Source organism: Geotrypetes seraphini, chromosome 8 (assembly GCF_902459505.1).
Source record: "Geotrypetes seraphini chromosome 8, aGeoSer1.1, whole genome shotgun sequence".
Classification (NCBI taxonomy): Eukaryota; Metazoa; Chordata; class Amphibia; order Gymnophiona; family Dermophiidae; genus Geotrypetes; species Geotrypetes seraphini.
Window position 1 is genome coordinate 190,577,503 of NC_047091.1, and position 17,485 is coordinate 190,594,987.

General features: G+C 45.7%; 1 protein-coding gene across 3 annotated transcripts in view; it reads left to right on the forward strand.

Annotated features, from left to right (window-relative positions):
* The window catches only part of CCDC60 (coiled-coil domain containing 60), a 111,932-nt gene extending 95,595 nt beyond the window's left edge, over positions 1 to 16,337 (forward strand). For all 3 annotated transcript variants that reach the window (XM_033953881.1, XM_033953879.1, XM_033953880.1), the window contains 3 exons: positions 7,205 to 7,333; positions 12,584 to 12,773; positions 15,619 to 16,337. In XM_033953881.1, coding sequence (XP_033809772.1) covers positions 7,205 to 7,333; positions 12,584 to 12,773; positions 15,619 to 15,726 — 427 coding nt within the window. In that variant the 3' untranslated portion in view covers positions 15,727 to 16,337. The remainder of the gene's footprint in view (positions 1 to 7,204; positions 7,334 to 12,583; positions 12,774 to 15,618) is intronic.
* Positions 16,338 to 17,485: the final 1,148 nt, after the last annotated feature.

The following is a 17,485-nucleotide window of genomic DNA, read 5'->3' on the forward strand; positions in this document are numbered from 1 at the left end:
GTCACATACAAGGAGTGGAAAGTAGGATGGATAGAGTTGATGACCAGGAACAACATCTGAATTGTGGGTTTGTCAGACTTGGTGAGGGACTTTGAGACATGGCTGCTGAATGCTCTGAGGCCGGACATGTCAGATAGCTCTTTAAAAGTAGGGTGGCTACACTGTGAGTGCTTGGAGAAAGAACAGAGATTGTCCGAGGCCTGTGCTGGCTAAAATTTTAAATTGTGCAGACAAAAGCAAGCTCCTGACGCTGTAGAGCACACCTGTCAAACACAAGGCCCGGGGGCCAAATCCGGCCCTCAGTGACTGTGTTGCATCTAAGTGTCTGACTGTGTCTCAGTCCCACTCCCAGCAGCGCTCCAAGCTCCTCGCTATGCTGCCTCAGTCCTCATTTGCAGGCAGAAGGACCCAGTCCCAGTGTAAAAGCTAGGTTGGAGCAGGGCCCTCCACAGAAGTGCCTGACCGCGCCACAGATGTCTCAGGGCGAAGAAGGCTCTATACTTCTACAATGTATCTTAATAGAAAAGCCGGCCCTCGACTTCGGCCCCTTATGTAAAGGAAAGAGATTTTTGGAGTCTAAAGGCGCACGGCTGCTCGTTGAGAGTCTCTGAACAGCAATGTTTATTGTATGATGCAGAATCTCTTGAGTTCTGTGTTCTCACAGCTCCTGAAGCAGGTATGAGTTTGATGATACTCTCCAAGTGTTGGGCCTAATATTGCTGTAAGTAAGGAGCGAGTTGAAGTTAGCCAAGCAGATGTCAAGGTCCTCCACTACTACTATTTATCACTTTTATAGCACTGAAAGTCTTACACAGCACTGTACATTTTGGCATTCAGTAGACTGTCCCTGCTTGGAAGAGCTTACAATCCAACTTAGACAGACAGACATGACCCTTTGCTCTTGCGTGTGTATCTGTGTGGCTATGGCACAAGGGTGTTGGTCTTAAATTGGCCTTAACTCCGTGTATGAGCGTATGCTATAGGTATGTGTGTGTCTGTGCATGTACATATCTGTCATTTACTGTTGGGGGCAAAGAGAGTGGGTCTCCCTTTTGAATGTCAACATACTCTGGACCTCTTGTCGGTGGAGTGCTATAACTACCTCTAGATATAAGTTGATGCAAGTGTCATGGTACCTAGCAGGGTTCCCAAATAACTCCACGCAACCAAGGGATTGAGCAACATTTTGTGAAGAGCACTAGGTGAGCTCTTCATGGTAGGTACCAATTTGTAAGGCTGGATGACATTCAGTGACTTGGTAAGCTTGCCAAGGTAAACAGGATGTTGTATTTACCATTTCAAGTTCATGGAAACTTAGGTTAAATGCTACAAGACACAAACTATTTCAAACGTCTACCCCCTAAACCCGTATCTGCTGTCTCCTCTCCCATTGGCTCCCTCTTCTGGCAGGCCCACCTTGTCCCCTGATTGGCCAGCTCTTCCTTCAGCACTGCCTTTTTCTTCTGCTTGGCCCCTGATTGGCTCAGCCCTCGGCTGGGCTCCTGTGTTCCCTTATTTACAGTACGTTTACGTTTATCCATACTTATGAGGATTTTTTTGTTGTTGTTGTTGTAATTGTCATTTTTTCTTTTAAAGACGTTGAAAGCTCTTCATGTTCCATGAAGCTGGTTTTGCCGAATGTTAATCCTGGACAGATTGGTCTGGCTTCTTTTTTTCGGTGTAATCCGTCCTTGAACTGACCACTTGAGCCACCGTAGCATGACATCACTTTTTATCATTTAATTACTTATTGGGATCTAGAGACTTGTGTTTGTCTGATTTTTACTCATTCTTTCCTTCAGGGTTTTAACTAGTATATGACTATTGACAGTTCAGCCCTAATGAAGCCCCTATTTAAGACGAAACGTGGCCACATCGGGCATTTTCTTCATAGATGTTGGTTATCTGCGATCTGGTCAGCTCTGCTGTATTTGCAGATCACCCCCTCGCTATGTCTCGGCCAATCCATAACATCTGGGCGTAAATGTCTTAGCGCTCAGCTCAAAAGGGGGCGTGGCCATAGGCAGGCTAGGAGCGTTCCCAGAAATTAGGCGCAAAGTTATAGAATACTTGGCTTTCCAGGCCTAACCTCCGTCAGTCGGACCAGGTTTCAGCAGACCTCGGTCCTCATTAGAGAATGACACGGAGACAAATTTTTCCCTATCCCCTCAGGAACTCATTTTCCCGTTCTGTCCCTGCCCCATTCTGCACAAGCCTCACACAATTTAAAATCATAAGTGTTCGAGGCTTGTGCAGTTAAGGCAGAGATTTCAAGAATGGGGCAAAACCTGCGGAGATGGGATGGGGGAAATTGAGTTCCTGCGAGGACAGGGAAAAATTTGACCCCGTGTCATTCTCTAGTCCTCATGCCGTAAGCTGGACCTGGGAATCCTCTCTGAACACTATTCTATAAAAGTTGCTTAGCGGTACGTGACTTTTATAGAATTGGCACTTGGCATAGGTCTTAATGCAGCCAATTTTGGGGTGCCATTTGCTGAATCTGGCCCAGAATGTCTAGGTACGAAAAAGGACTTTAATCATTACCCCTGTATTTTACCAAAGGTTCACTGAACAGAGCCTTTTGTAAAGTACATCAAAGCGGCACACACATCAGAAGATGATAAACACTCATCCAGCCATTTTACAAAAAGGCAGCTTGACTCTAGACATTACCTGTTCCACAACTTAACATCTCTTTGTGCCAGGTTGTTTAACATGACATGTACAAGAGGAGTCTGTTCAGGATCCAAGCAGTAAATTTCAATTTTGTTGGCTTTTTGGAGGTGGTTAAGGCAAGCTCTGTTCCCAGCTCCAAATAAGCCCACGCACGCACACAAATACAAACAGAACGACAGGGCTTGGAAAGAATTCCATGAAGTGTGTTCCTTATGCTTTTCCAAAGCAAACACCAACAATGCGTGAAGTTGAGGAGAGCCCCAGGCTGAGACAGTGATTCACAGAAAAAATAGTTGAATCACAAATTGTTAAAATTCCAGGATAAAACCTGACACGGCCGTGTTTCAGCAGATACAGCTTAAAGGTTAAAAATGTATAAATATACACACACTCGCTCTCTTTTATACCCCTGATGGACTCGTAGCTAAAATAAGGTTTTAGTGCATTTACAAAATGAAATTCTCTCAAATGAATTATAAATCAAAAGGCTGGAGGATGTCTTTTAATGAGCCCCAGATCTACCCAATCAAATTTCAAATCGATTATTTTTTTTTAAAAAAAGAAAGCATGTTTAAGAGCATTAGCTGGTGTAAAATGTTCAAAGTAACATTGACATAAAGAGAGACTGGGCAGCCCTGGCTACAGATTGAAGACACAATCCCAGTCTGGATTAGACATGTTTATTTACTTGATACTTTTGGCAGTTAAAATTTCATGCTAAGAAATACAAGGTCATGCATTTGGGCTACAAAAACCCGAGGGAACTGTACAGTTTAGGGGGTGAAGAGCGGGACTTGGGTGTGATTGTATTTGATGATCTTAAGGTGGCCAAACAGGTTGAAAAGGTGACAGTGAAAGCTAGAAGGATGCTAGGTTGCATAGGAAGAGGTATGGCCAGTAGGAAAAAGAAGGTATTGATGCCTCTGTATAAGACTCCGGTGAGACCTCATTTAGAGTATTGTGTACGGTTCTGGAGACTGCACCTTCAAAAAGATATAGAAAGGATGGAGTCTGTCCAGAGGAAGGCTACTAAAATGGTGTGTGGACTTCGTGATAAAGCATTTGGGGACAGACTTAAAGATCTCAATCTGTTTACTTTGGAGGAAAGGCGTTTAAAAGCCTATGTAATGTAAATGGACATGAGTCGAGTCTCTTTCATTTGAAAGGAAGCTCTGGAATGAGAGGACATAGGATGAAGTTAAGAGGCTCAGGAGTAATCTGAGAAAATACTTTTTTTACAGAAAGTGTGGTAGATGCCTGGAACAGTCTCCTGGAAGAGGTGGTGGAGACAGAGACTGTGTCTGAATTCAAAAGGGCCTGGGATAGGCACATGGGATCTCTTGGAGAGAGAAAGAGATAATGGTTACTGCAGATGGGTCATTTGGCCTTTATCTGCCATCATGTTTCTATGTATTTCTCTGCTCTTAATTAGGTTGTAATAATTTTGCCACTTTTGTCAACTGCTTTCAAACTTTATACTATTCCGTGGTCTGCATATTCTGTGGTCTTTGGGCATGTGGATAGGCAGATGTCTGACAGAATCAAAGTGCTATTGACGGAGTGATGTCCCTAACTAATCCAGCAAGTGTCCCTGGTCCTGTAAGTTTCTTCTATTTGTTTTATGTTTGATATATGAGAGATTCATTTTGCATATTACATTACAGATTTCTATTCCACCATTACCTTTCGGTTCAAAGCGGATTACAAAAAGAGTTATGGAAGAAGGATTACAACGTTAGATCAGAGAAGGTTTCCAAGAGAGGGAAAAGTAGGATATGGGGTTAGGGAGGGGATGGTAAGAGGGGGGTTAAGCTTTATCATGGTATTAAGCTTTATTAAGGGATTTCTTGAAGAGTATAGTTTTTATTTCCTTTCTGAACATCTTGTAGTCTGGGGTTGTTGTCAATAGGTTGGAGACTTGGTTGTCTATCTTCGCTGCCTGACTTTTGTACTTGCTGACACAGAGGTCATGTTGCTTTAAAGTAGTTTTCGACCTTTCTTCAGGGACACTCGGCCTGTCTTGTTACAACTGAGAACCAGGAGCCAGAGATCAAGTTTGGAATTCTCCAATGATTTTGAATGGGAAAAGGGGAAGATGTGGTTTGAAAGGTGCCTGATTGTAACTCACCTTCGGGTACCTATCAAAAGATGGTTGTTGAAGGCAGGCCTGGGTTCAGGTGCTGCAGTCTGCTGAGCTGCTGGATTTGATTGCAGAGCTAGAGGATGCAAGGTTCGCGGTCAGTGACATGTAACTACAACTCAACAGTGAGACCTAAAGGCCAGAGTTGGGCCCCATTAGCTGCAGTCTGTGACCCCTGTGTTACTGTGAGGCCTGGTATAAAAATACCAGCTAGCCCAGCATCTAAAGCCTAGAACAGGGGTTCCCATTCCTTTCCTGGGGGACTCCCAGCCAGTCGGGTTTTCAAGATATCCCTAATGAATATGCATGAGGGAGATTTCCATATAATGGAAGTGACAGGTATGCAAATCTCTCTCATGCATAGTCATTAGGGATATATTGAAAACCTGACTGGCTGGGGGTCCCCCAGGACAGGGTTGGGAACCACTGGCCTAGAAGCTCATTCTCATGGAGCTACAAATGAACTAGGTGAAGCAAAAATTGCTGGAGAAAGGAAAGTCCATCAATACAGGGGTTCTGCCTTCCAGAATATACATTTTTGCAGATGATACCAAGATTTGTAACAGAGTAGACACCGAAGAGGGAGTGGAAAATATGAAAAAGGATCTGCAAAAGTTAGAGGAATGGTCTAATGCCTGGCAACTAAAATTCAATGCAAAGAAATGCAGAGTAATGCATTTGGGGATTAATAATAGGAAGGAACCGTATATGCTGGGAGGAGAGAAGCTGATATGCACGGATGGGGAGAGGGACCTTGGGGTGATAGTGTCCGAAGATCTAAAGGTAAAAAAACAGTGTGACAAGGCATTGGCTGCTGCCAGAAGGATTCTGGGCTGTATAAAGAGAGGCGTAGTCAGTAGAAGGAAGAAGGTGTTGATGCCCCTGTACAGGTCATTGGTAAGGCCCCACTTGGAGTATTGTGTTCAATTTTGGAGACCGTATCTGGCGAAGGACGTAAGAAGACTTGAGGCGGTCCAGAGGAGGGCGACGAAAATGATAGGAGGCTTGCGCCAGAAGACGTATGAGGAGAGACTGGAAGCCCTGAATATGTATACCCTAGAGGAAAGGAGAGACAGGGGAGATATGATTCAGACGTTCAAATACTTAAAGGGTATTAACGTAGAACAAAATCTTTTCCAGAGAAAGGAAAATGGTAAAACCAGAGGACATAATTTGAGGTTGAGGGGTGGTAGATTCAGGGGCAATGTTAGGAAATTCTACTTTACGGAGAGGGTGGTGGATGCCTGGAATGCACTCCCGAGAGAGGTGGTGGAGAGTAAAACTGTGAATGAGTTCAAAGAAGCGTGGAATGAACACAGAAGATTTAGAATCAGAAAATAATATTAAAGATTGAACTAGGCCAGTTACTGGGCAGACTTGTACGGTCTGCGTCTATGTATGGCCGTTTGGAGGAGGATGGGCAGGGGAGGGCTTCAATGGCTGGGAGGGTGTAGATGGGCTGGAGTAAGTCTTAACAGAGATTTTGGCAGTTGGAACCCAAGCACAGTACCGGGTAAAGTTTTGGATTCTTGCCCAGAAATAGCTAAGAAGAAAAAAAAAAAAAATTTAAATTGAATCAGGTTGGGCAGACTGTATGGACCATTCGGGTCTTTATCTGCCGTCATCTACTATGTTACTATGTGGCCCTGATTCTGTACAGTAGGCTTTATCAGTGCCTGTATTGGCACGCAACACCTCACAATCATCTTTAATTGGACTTAATTGAAAGTTAGGAGCCTAATTCAAAAACCTCAGTTCTATAAAAAGTAGGCGCCTAGTTCAAAGCACCTACACTAAAAGTGGGCATGGTTAGGGGGCGGGTCATGGGCGTGTTTTCGGGTTAGGCGCCTCTTTGTGAATCAGGTGCCCTTAGGCTCTGATATCGGGGCCTAACTTTAGGCGAAGAAAACATAAGAATAGCCTTACTGGGTCAGACCAATGGTCCATCAAGCCCAGTAGCCCGTTCTCACAGTCCCCAGTACCTGGCCCAAACCCAAGGAGTAGCAACATTCCATGCCACCGATTGAGGGCAATCAGGGGCTTCCCCCATGTCTGTCTCAAGAGCAGGAACTTGTCCAAACCTTTCTTAAAACCAGCTACGCTACCCTGGCATAAATTGGGGAAACCTAAATGTTGAGATGCTGAGCGCCACCTAAGCACGTTTAGACAAAGGACGCCTAAGCGTTATAGAATTAGTGCTGACATCATCACCTTACTTGAGGCAGGCTCTATTCAATCAGGGCCTGGCAAGAGTCGGTGCTTGGCTCAGTTGAAGTCTACGCTGTTTGGCTACCTCAAAGTAATTCCATATGCTTGTAAAGAGCAAATTGAGATCCTTCCTGATGTTTTTCTAACTCCTTCTTTTTATTTCTTAAAACGGTTCTACAGGAGGCGTCAAGTGTTCAATGCACAGAAATTGAATTCTTTGAGAACTATGACCCACTTCCAAAAAGACCTCCACAGAATGAGAAAATCTTTCCTTCACGTGACGCAGAGCTGCAGAAACTCCAAAAACTGGTAGGAAAAGCACGATTTAGGTGCTTCCACCCTTGTGTCCTCCCCAGTGGTGTAGTGAGGGTGAGAAGCACCCCTCCTCCACCCCACCTCCACACGCTCCTTCTCTGCCCCCTCCTGCCACACAAGTGCCACTTCCCTTCCCCCTACCTCTGTAACGTACCTGGGCCGAGCAGCAACCACCAACCCGCTGTCACGCCAACATTGGCTCTTCCTCTGATGTCATTTCCTAGGTGTGGTTTTCCAGGAAGTGACATCAGAGGAAGAATCAGCGCTGGTGCGACAGCAGGTTGGGCGTTGTTGCTCGCGCCAGAAATGTTACAGAGGTAGGGGGGAAGGGAAGTGGCAGGAGGGGGACAGGTGCCTGTGCTCTCACCAAGATGGCGCCCAGGGCAAACCAACCCCCCCCCCTGTTCCCCCCTTTCTACACCATTGGTCCTCCTCCTCATATCTGACGCTGTTTCTTAGCACCAATAGCCCTTAATTCTGTAACATATGAGCCCAACCAAGAAGAGAAGGCCAGGGATAGGGTTCAATCAATGATTTGAAACAATGTCAAAACGTTGAATTTTATTTCTGCAAATTGGCTCTTAATGAAATAAGAAAACGGGGGCAAAATGACGCTCAGAATTTAGGAAATCGGTTGGTTGGGCTGAGAACTTTTCAGCACCCCCTTGTAAATATTTACCATGATGGCATTTACACACACATGTTTTCACATGTAAATGCCAGAATCCCACCTTAGTGCTACTCTGCAAATTTGCAAGGGGGAGACGCATGAGCAGTTGGGGGAGGGACTCATGCTAAAACTGTCCCGTTATAGGCCTCCCTCCCTCACCTTGTTCACAATAAGTGTGAATGCTTTTCACTGAATGCACGTGACAATTGGCCTTACTTTTATTAGAGTACAGAGCAATAAAAGACACACATAATATTTGATTTTATTGACCCTTCCCCCACACCTGGTAACTTTAATGACCTGACAATTTTTATATCTTACCAAATATATGGGATCTCTCAGAGAGAGGAAGAGATCATGGCTACTGCGAATGGGCAGACTAGATGGGCCATTTGGCCTTTATCTGCCATCTTGTTTCTCTGTTTCTAAAAGTGTGCTGGTGTTTTACAGAATGTGTGGTAGGGCCCTTGTATTACTCTCCTGGTTTCCCACTCCCTCCATTTTATCTTCTAACCCAACTATGATAAACCTGTGCCTCCTTCCGCGCTACCTGCAATTCCGATAAAATTTTTGTAAATCCGGGCTCAGACCGGATCCTAATGTAACGAATGTAAACCGCCTAGAACTCTTTGGGTATGGCGGGATATAAGAACCTAATAATAATAATAATAACAGGCCCAGCTCCAGGCTCTGTTCAGTGGTTTAACATTTAAACTATTCAGTAGATTTTGGAATCTGACCTTTGGATGTCTTGCCTAGAGAATGACACGGGGAAAAAATCTGTCCCCGTCACTGCACCGTCCCGTCACCACCGTTCCCTTCACCGCCCCGTCACCGTCACCGCCATCGCCATCCCTTTCACCGCCCCGTCACCGCCACTGCCATCCCATTCACCGCCCCGTCACCGTCCCCGTCTAGCACCCATCTTCTTCCCTCCGCTCCCCCATAGTCTGGCATCTGTCTTCTTCCCTTCCAGCGTCTTCTCCCCACTCTGCCTTCCACATTTCCTTTCAGGGTCTGTTCCTCTCTACCCTCTTTCAATGTCTGTTCTATTCCTTTCCACCACCACCTTTCCCTCCCTCCTTTACCATCTGTTCCTTTCTACCACCCTTCTTTCATATCTTCTATCAGTCCCCCCACCATCACTAGCAGTCTCTCTTCTCCCTTACCATGAGCAAATAGAACTTCTGAAAATTGTATTGCTGAGGCATTATTTCTAGTACGCCTTTTTTCCCAGATGGATAATGACATCAATTTTATAATTCTTACTGTCTGCTCTGATTTCATTCACAATTTGGTTTGTGTTTTGTACCTGAGGATTCCATGAGGCATTTAACCTTTTCCTGTCTCTTCTGTGATTTCAAGTTGATTCCTTCAATAATGGAGTCTCAAGGCAGTAGCAGTTTTCTATTTTGGGCTCTTTTGACATTGTTTAAGGGATTTCTTGTACATTTGGTGCTGGTCTTCTTTGATGAGGTTACTTCAGAATCTATTTCCAAGGAAGAGAAACTTTTTCCCCTTCACCCCCTCCTTCCTTGTGTGAGCCGGAACACGCGGTCCCCGCAAGCAAGTAATTTTATATCATTTTCATTCTATTCATTCATAGAAATTAAAGTCTAGATAATGCCAGTCACATAACAAAACATGATTTTACAAAAATAATTCCCTGCACAGGATTACTAGATGTCTTTCAGCAGCTCCCCTCCCTCCCTCCCCCTTACCTTTGTGGCCAAGTCAAAATGATCTACCAACAATAAAATTTTAAAAACACAAAGCACGCTGTACGCAGAGAAAATGTTAATTATCATTTATATTCCGCGGGTTTTCAAAGAGGTCAAGGCAGATGACTTTATGCAATGTCACCTCAGTAACAACTATACAAAAATAGACAAATATTCCCCCTCCCTTTTTACTAAACTGCGATAGCGGTTTTTAGCGCAGGGAGCTGCGCTGAATGCCCCATGCTGCTCTCGACGCTCATAGGCTCCCTGCGCTAAAAACCGCTATTGCGTTTTAGTAAAAGGGGGCCATAGTGCAAAATATAGACAGCAGATATAAATTCTCAAAACGGACACATTTTGATTTCTAAGTTGAAAATAAAATCATTTTTCCTACCTTTTTGTCTGGTGATTTCATGAGTCTCTGGTCCTTCTTCTGGTCCTTCTTCTTTCTTCTCCTGCCCCCCCCCCTCTTTCTTTCTCTCTCCCCCTGGCTCCCCTCTTTATTTCTGCCTTTCTTTCTCTCTTCCCCTGGCCCCCCTCTTTATTTCTGCCTTTCTTTCTCTCTCCCCCTGGCCTCCCTCTTTATTTCTCTCTCCCCCTGGCCCTCCTCTTTCTTTCTGCCTTTCTTTCTCTCTCCCCTTGGTCCCCCTCTTTCTTTCTGCCTTTCTTTCTCTCTCCCTCTGGCCCCCCTCTTTATTTCTGCCTTTCTTTCTCTCTTCCCCTGGCCTCCCTCTTTATTTCTCTCTCCCCCTGGCCCTCCTCTTTCTTTCTGCCTTTCTTTCTCTCTCTCCTTGGTCCCCCTCTTTCTTTCTGCCTTTCTTTCTCTCTCCCCCTGACCCCTCTTTATTTCTGCCTTTCTTTCTCTCTCCCCCTGGCCCCCCTCTTTATTTTTTCCTTTCTTTCTCTCTCCCCCTAGCCCCCACAAAGCCATCGTGCCAATTTCTCCACTTCCACGATTCTTTCCCTACCCTCACCCCCAAGCCAGCAGCTGATTTCTCCCTGCTCCTTCCCCGATGTCCTGATGTCCTGAACTTCATCGGGCAGCAGCAGCATTCACAATTCACTGCTGTTGCCCGCTTCAGGCCTTCCTCTCTGTCGGGTCCTGTCTTCATGAAAACAGGAAGTAGGCAAGACCCGGCAGAGAACAAGGCCTGAAGCCGGCAACAGCAGCGAATTGTAAATTCTGCTGCTGCCCGAAGAAGGTAATGGAGCACGAGGCAGACCGCTTCTCCCCCCTCCTAGCCGAACCCCCGCTGACCCTCCTATCTCCCCCCCCCTCCGTGAACCTTTCCGACCCTCCCAGCGAGAGCAGCAAACCTCCTTCACGGCTTTCTCCTCCCTCTGCCGCGTCACTGATGATGTCATCAGTGATGCAGCAGAGGGAGGAAAAAGCCGACGCTACTGGAGGGGGGTTTGCTGCTTTCGCTGGGAGGGTCGGAAAGGTTCACTTGGGGGGGGGAGAGATAGGAGGGTCAGCGGGGGTTCGGCTGGGAGGGGGGAGAAGCGGTCTGCCTCGGTGCTCCAAGGCCTGGCGCCATTACCTTTTTCGCCCCTCCGGTCCCCCCCCTCCCCTTGGTACGCTACTGCTCTCCTTGGTTTGCCGGTTTTCTTTTTCGGCGACCGGCATGCTTTCAAAGAGCCGCGCATGCGCGGCTGCTCAAAGTTCAATCTTCTGCTCTGCTGCAACTTCCTGTTTCCGGTTGGGTCAGAGCAGAAGATTGAATACTGAGCAGCCGCGCGTGCGCGGCTCTTTTGAAAGCGTTCCGGTCGCCGAAAAAGAAAGCCGGCAAACTAAGGTGAGGTGGAGAGAGGAAGCTGGTTAAACGATCAAGCCAGCGGGCGGGTGGGCGAGTGGGGGCTGCGGGGACCGCACGATCCTTTATGCCTTACTGCGGTGACAAGACCATTCACCGCTCCACGGGGCGGTGATGGCCTTGTCCCCGTCCCCGCAGAGGCTGTTAATTTTCATTCCCCGTTTTTGGTGGGTTACCCGCGGCTAAACGCAGTAGCCACGGGTAAACCGCCACCGTGTCATTCTCTAGTCTTGCCCTCCCGTAAGGCTGATAAAAATGGAATGCATGTGTTGGGGTCTAAGATTTAGATGATTTTAGAACAGTGGAACAAGGCCTAATTCTGCCTAAAATGGATTATTGTAACTCTCTCTATTTGGGTTTATCAAAATCAAAGCTTAAAGCTTTAGTTGTTAATGATTTCAGCAGCTAGACTGATTAGTGGCACTTCAAGGATGGCACCCATTTACTCCTATTTTGAAACAACTTCACTGGTTGGCTATGCAACAACAGGTTCACCATAAGGTGATATCTCTGGTATACCAGGTTTTGTATCGATTGCTCCCTTTCCGCTTTCAATCTATGTGGGAGGTCTATAGACCTAACAGAGCCTTAAGATCAGAAGGTGGAATGAAACTAATAGCGAGAATGGAAAAAGGCCACGAAATCGAGAATGTTCTCGGATGCTGGTGTGTCTCTTTGGAATACATTGTCGGGACACTTAAGATTATGTACCGACTGCTTCAGTTTCAAGAAACTGTTAAAAACCAAGTTGTTAGTTGAGGCCTACTTGTAGAGGCTATACAGTTTAGGGTATGCTTGATCCTTATGAAAGTAGGACCTTCTGCATTGGTTGTTGAAGTCTACAAGTAGACAGTTTATGACCATCTATGTTGTGAATAGATAGTTTGCTAGGTGTGAGTGAAATATGTAATTATGAATGTTCAACTTTATGGAAACCACTTGGAGTTTAGGCAGTAAATAAAATTTTTAAATAATAGTGGAGTAGGCAGAGGGTCTCCCACGTTTGGAGATTTCTGACCTGTTTAATTTCTCTATGAAGGCTCTTCAGTCTGTTCACAAGGATCCCGGATGATGTGAAGAAGATTCCAAAAATTGAAAAAATCCTGAGCAAACTGGAAAGGTTTACAGACATACACTATGAAGGAATCCGGCCCCGCACTTTCCTGAAGGTGCTTAATGGACTGCGGATATGGGAGCTTTGTTCTCCAGACCTCTGCGTCGCTATTGAGGTAACAGCAATCTGTGGATGTCACAATATGTTTGGAGGAAGGAAAATGAACACATATGCATGTGTGTGAATGTATGTAAGCTTGTTCACATTGTGCGCCAAGCAAAATACATTTTGGGTCTAGGTGACAGAATTATGGAAAGACAGGGCTGCTTACCATATATACTCGAATATAAGCCAACCGGAATATAAATCAAGATAAACCTTTTCCCCCCTTCCAAATAGGAGAAAAAAAGGTTGACTTGACTATAAACCGGAGGGGAGGGGGTGTTTAATATTCAACTGCCTTCACCTGTCCTGCCAGGTTCTGAACCCTGTCCTCCCTCCCTTCCTTCCCTGTAACCTGTCCCCTCCCTCCCTTCTGATGCCTGAGACCTGGTGGGATCCTTCCCGCCTCCCCTGCATTCCTTTCAATTCCCTTGTGGTTCAGTGGTTAACCAAGACAGGAGCGATCTTCCTTTGCTCCTGCCACATTCAGAGCCACTAGCTGAATGGCTGCCTCGAGTTATCGCGGTCTTGCGGTTGCCACGAAAACTTGTGGCAGCCATTCAGAGAGCAGCTCTACACAGGGCAGGAGCACAGGAATATCGCTCCTGCCTCAGTTCACCACTGGACCACCAGGTCTTATGGCAGACCCAGCAAAGGCGTGCAATAGGTCCGGGAAGGGGGGGGTAGGGGTGAACGCTGATCCGAATATAAGCCAAGACCCCATTTTTGGGCCCCAAAATCTCAGCTTATATTCGAGTATATATGGTATCTGGGTTCAATCCTGTGCTCAGCTCTTCCACTTCCTGGACTGGTATTTTACAGAGAGAGAGGGTTCACAGCCCCTGTGGAATCAGCATCATCAGTCATGCAATGAGGACAGCTATAATCCAATTTAGAGCCTAGAATTGCTGTGGTCAAGAATGAAAACCAACCGGAGGGAGACAGAAACACAAAGAAGAGTGATGCAATAGAAGTTTAGAAGGGGTAACAAGTGGAGTTAAACCTCAGAGGAAGCTGATTTTTGCAGATGAGCCAGCACAGCCTGTATTTCATTGGGGCTGTGTGGTATTCTTGTGGCAATCTCACAATCAAAATGATAAATTGTCCACACACAAAGCAATGCCTCTGGCTTTTTTACCGACATGCAAGTTTGTGTTTTGTGACCCCTGACGCAGGGGGGGTCATCCATTAAGATCTTCTTCCTCTGAAGTTTAATGCCACTTGATGACCCTTCTGTGGCTCTCTACATTCAAGAAGGAGAAACGTGGTTCATTGCTACAGTAACTGGAATAATGCAGATTGGGAGGAGATTTAAAATTAGGGAAAAATCCCCAGGGTCCCATCTGAGCTGGAAGCCTGGAGAATCAAGAGGAAAGTCACAGATGAAAAAAATACCCCCCAGGGCTTGGAAGGACCTTGAACATGTCGCCAGTACAGGGTCCATGGTACCTAAACCATCTCAGCTCATGTTAATCTCATCTGCTGGTATAATGTTCTCTAGCGAGAGGAACCTCAACCACTCCCACTGGTAGTGAAGAAAACTTTTTCTTTGAATATATCCCTTATTTTTTTTTGTTCTGAAGTGCTTTAATTTTCTGAGGATAAGCAGGATAGCATGTAACGATGCCCACACAGTAAGCTACTCAACATTCTGTACTATAACTAAACTAAAGCTTAAGCTTATATATCGCATATTCTCTTTGAGAACAGAGCTTGACACAGTTTACAGTAAAATTAATAAAGCATACCTACCTGTCGTTTCCCGCCTGCTGCCTCATCTTTCGGCAGAGCTGGTCAGTCGTGCACCACTGGAACTCATTCCAAGACACATATTTTGCTTGTAAAACTCAACGTTTTCTAGGGTTGATCCTGCTGTTCTCAGGCAGTACCTTTCCCAGTAGCATTAGTTAGATTTTTGGATGTTTTTAAGTTTTTCCACGCTGCCTGGGATAAGCCTCAATTGAAGGTCTTGGACTCCTCTAAACTCATCTTTCTATTTTAGGCCTGCTTTCCAAAATATGTCGGTATCTCCTGTTGCCGTTTTTTTTAATGTTAAGACAGCCTGTAGCTGGCACTGTGAGGCTTGATATCCTGTTTGTCCTCCGAAAAGAAAATCAAGTTACTTACCTCAGGCAGGATACAAGAGCTCACAAAGGCTCCCGCCTCTGAAAAGAGTTTCTTTCTACTCTTAGCCAATGGGAGTTGAGAAATGGGGTGCTTCCAGCACGTGGGCTCTATTGGTGAAGCCGCCCATGCTGTGAGAACTTGTATCCTTGGTTTTCTCTTCGTTATTCTTGCTGTACCTCTCGACAGCTGGTATTGCTCTTGTCCCTTTCTGCAGCTGGTGTTCTCTTCTGTTCATAAAAATCCATCACAGCCACAGAATGTAGATACAATGCTGAGGTCATGAGGTCTGGCCTGGCGGAGGAAAAATGGTTGTTTCTGCCATTAAGTACCTGAACTACTTAGTTTTGTAGAAATTCTTATTAACTGGGGTTCATCACTGAATTAACAATAGGCTTGTAACAGGTGAAGTGGTTCAGGAAAATCTACTCTGGGCAATATGAACAGCAGCCACATTTCAGGCTTCTGAGGACTACCAAGGAGATTTAGGTGATAGCTGTGTAATATTAGCACTTGACTGCCCCTAATGGCTGGAAGGCTAAAGACGAGGAACAGTAGTGACTGCATTAGATGCAGCCTCTTGGAGTATATGGCCTTTAACTTTACAGCATCTACAAAATCCTGGGTTTTGTTTGTATTTGGATAGGAATGTCCTGAACGCCCTCAGGCCCTCCCTTCACTGTCCTCACTTGATTCTAGTTCTTGATGTAGCGTCTCTTTGCTTCATGTTTCAGTTTGTGCGAGAAAACTTGGTTCAGATGTCTGAAAATGACTACACTGCTTGGCTTCACTCCCGGGTGGTGATTTCCAGTAGACCTCAGAGTGCCCCAGCCACGGGGTGAAAAAGCAAAGAACGCCCTTTCCATGGCAATTTTCGTCCCATCTACCTAGAATTAAGAACAGAGACAACAATTAATTCATCACTTGGTGATTTGGGGAAGACTGAACCAGGCAGTGTGATCCCACAGAACCAGTGGACTGCCAAGGGGCACAGCTGTTTGATCATTCTGTTGCCTGGCCTGAGAGAGAGAGATGCACAGCTAGGCAGCAGGTTACCAGGGAAGAGGTAGATCTGGATTTAACAATCAGTTTGGCACCCCCCCCCCCTCCCTTAACCCTTCCCTCGTACCTTCTAGCCTACTTTGTTCTCTGTTCACCCTTGGCAGGTCTTCAGTAGACACCCCAACAAGAAAAGTCAGTGCAGATCCTGGAACCAGCACATGTTCACAAACCCAGTGGCACTGCCCAGGCAAGGAGTTACCTAGAACCTGCCAGCTCACTGAAGCCACACTAATTTTCTTGCTGTCCCTGTTCCTTTGATCCTGATAGGCATGCCAGCTGATGGCAGAATCGTACCTTTAAAATGTTCAACATAGAGAACTGTCTGTCTAACATCTGCCTAGCTCAGGGGTAGGCAGTTCCGGTCCTCAAGAGCCACAGGCAGGTTAGGCTTTCAGGATATCCACTATGAATATGTATGAGATGGATCTGCATGCACTCCTTGAGATGCAAATCTATTTCGTGCATATTTATTATGGATATCCTGAAAACCTGACCTGCCTGTGGCTCTCGAGGACCAGAATTGCCTACCCCTGACTGCCCCATCCTAGATAGATGTGAAATATCCCTGATTACTGGATTTGATAACTTTTGACCAGTCCAGAGTATTTTGGTGCATCTCAGTAAATATTAAAAAAAATAAGAGCCAGCCTCAGACCTCCCCTCTCTTCCCAGAGGCTTCATTTCAAATAACAGGTCCACCCTGACTGTGGGTATCAGATGTGCCGACTTTCATTAGAGTTTTCTGTGTATCTCTTACCTCTGGAGAAAATGTGCATTAATGACCTGTAAATGCTCCTGATTAAACTGCCAAGTTTGCCATTTCTCCAATTGTGATGCTTTCTGTGTTGTACCAGGTGGAGGCTATGATCAGTCCATCCATTTTCACTTTCTGCTCCTAGATCAGACTTAATTCTCCATAATTTAGATTTGTTCTTCCAGAAAAAGTATTCTAAATGTATTCACTAAAGAAATTGTCACCTGCAACCATTTTGTGTTTCTACGTCCTTTGCCACAGCGGTTTATTTACCAAAATTCATTTTATTACCAAAACCATGCCACCATGCAGCGTTCCCATGGCGTTCCAGCTTGTGTGGGTAATTTATGAAGCCAGGTCCAAGTAGTGTCTGTTTTCATGTGCCTGTTTGATACTTCTCTGCTTCCTCATCCTGGGACTTTTGGCCATCTCCCAGGTCTTGCACCCTTGCAGCGGAAGCCACCACTGAAGACTGATGCAGCCTTACAAAGAGGTAGGCTCGGAGGGTCATAGCATGGCATGGCTCTTGGTGGAGCTTGGGGTGGCTGTGGCCTTGGTTGGGTTGTTTGGGAGGTATTACTTAGCTTTGTCGGTGTTATTTAGGATGGTGAGTTGATAATGAAGAGCTGGGTTTGGATGGTTCAGTACATAAATAAGGATAACTACTTGAGGTCAGACCAAAGGTCCATCTGGTCCAGTATCTTGCTTCCAACTGTGGACAGTCAAAGTCACAAGAACCTGGTGGAATCCCATTGAGTAGCAGGATTCCATGTTACTTACAGGAC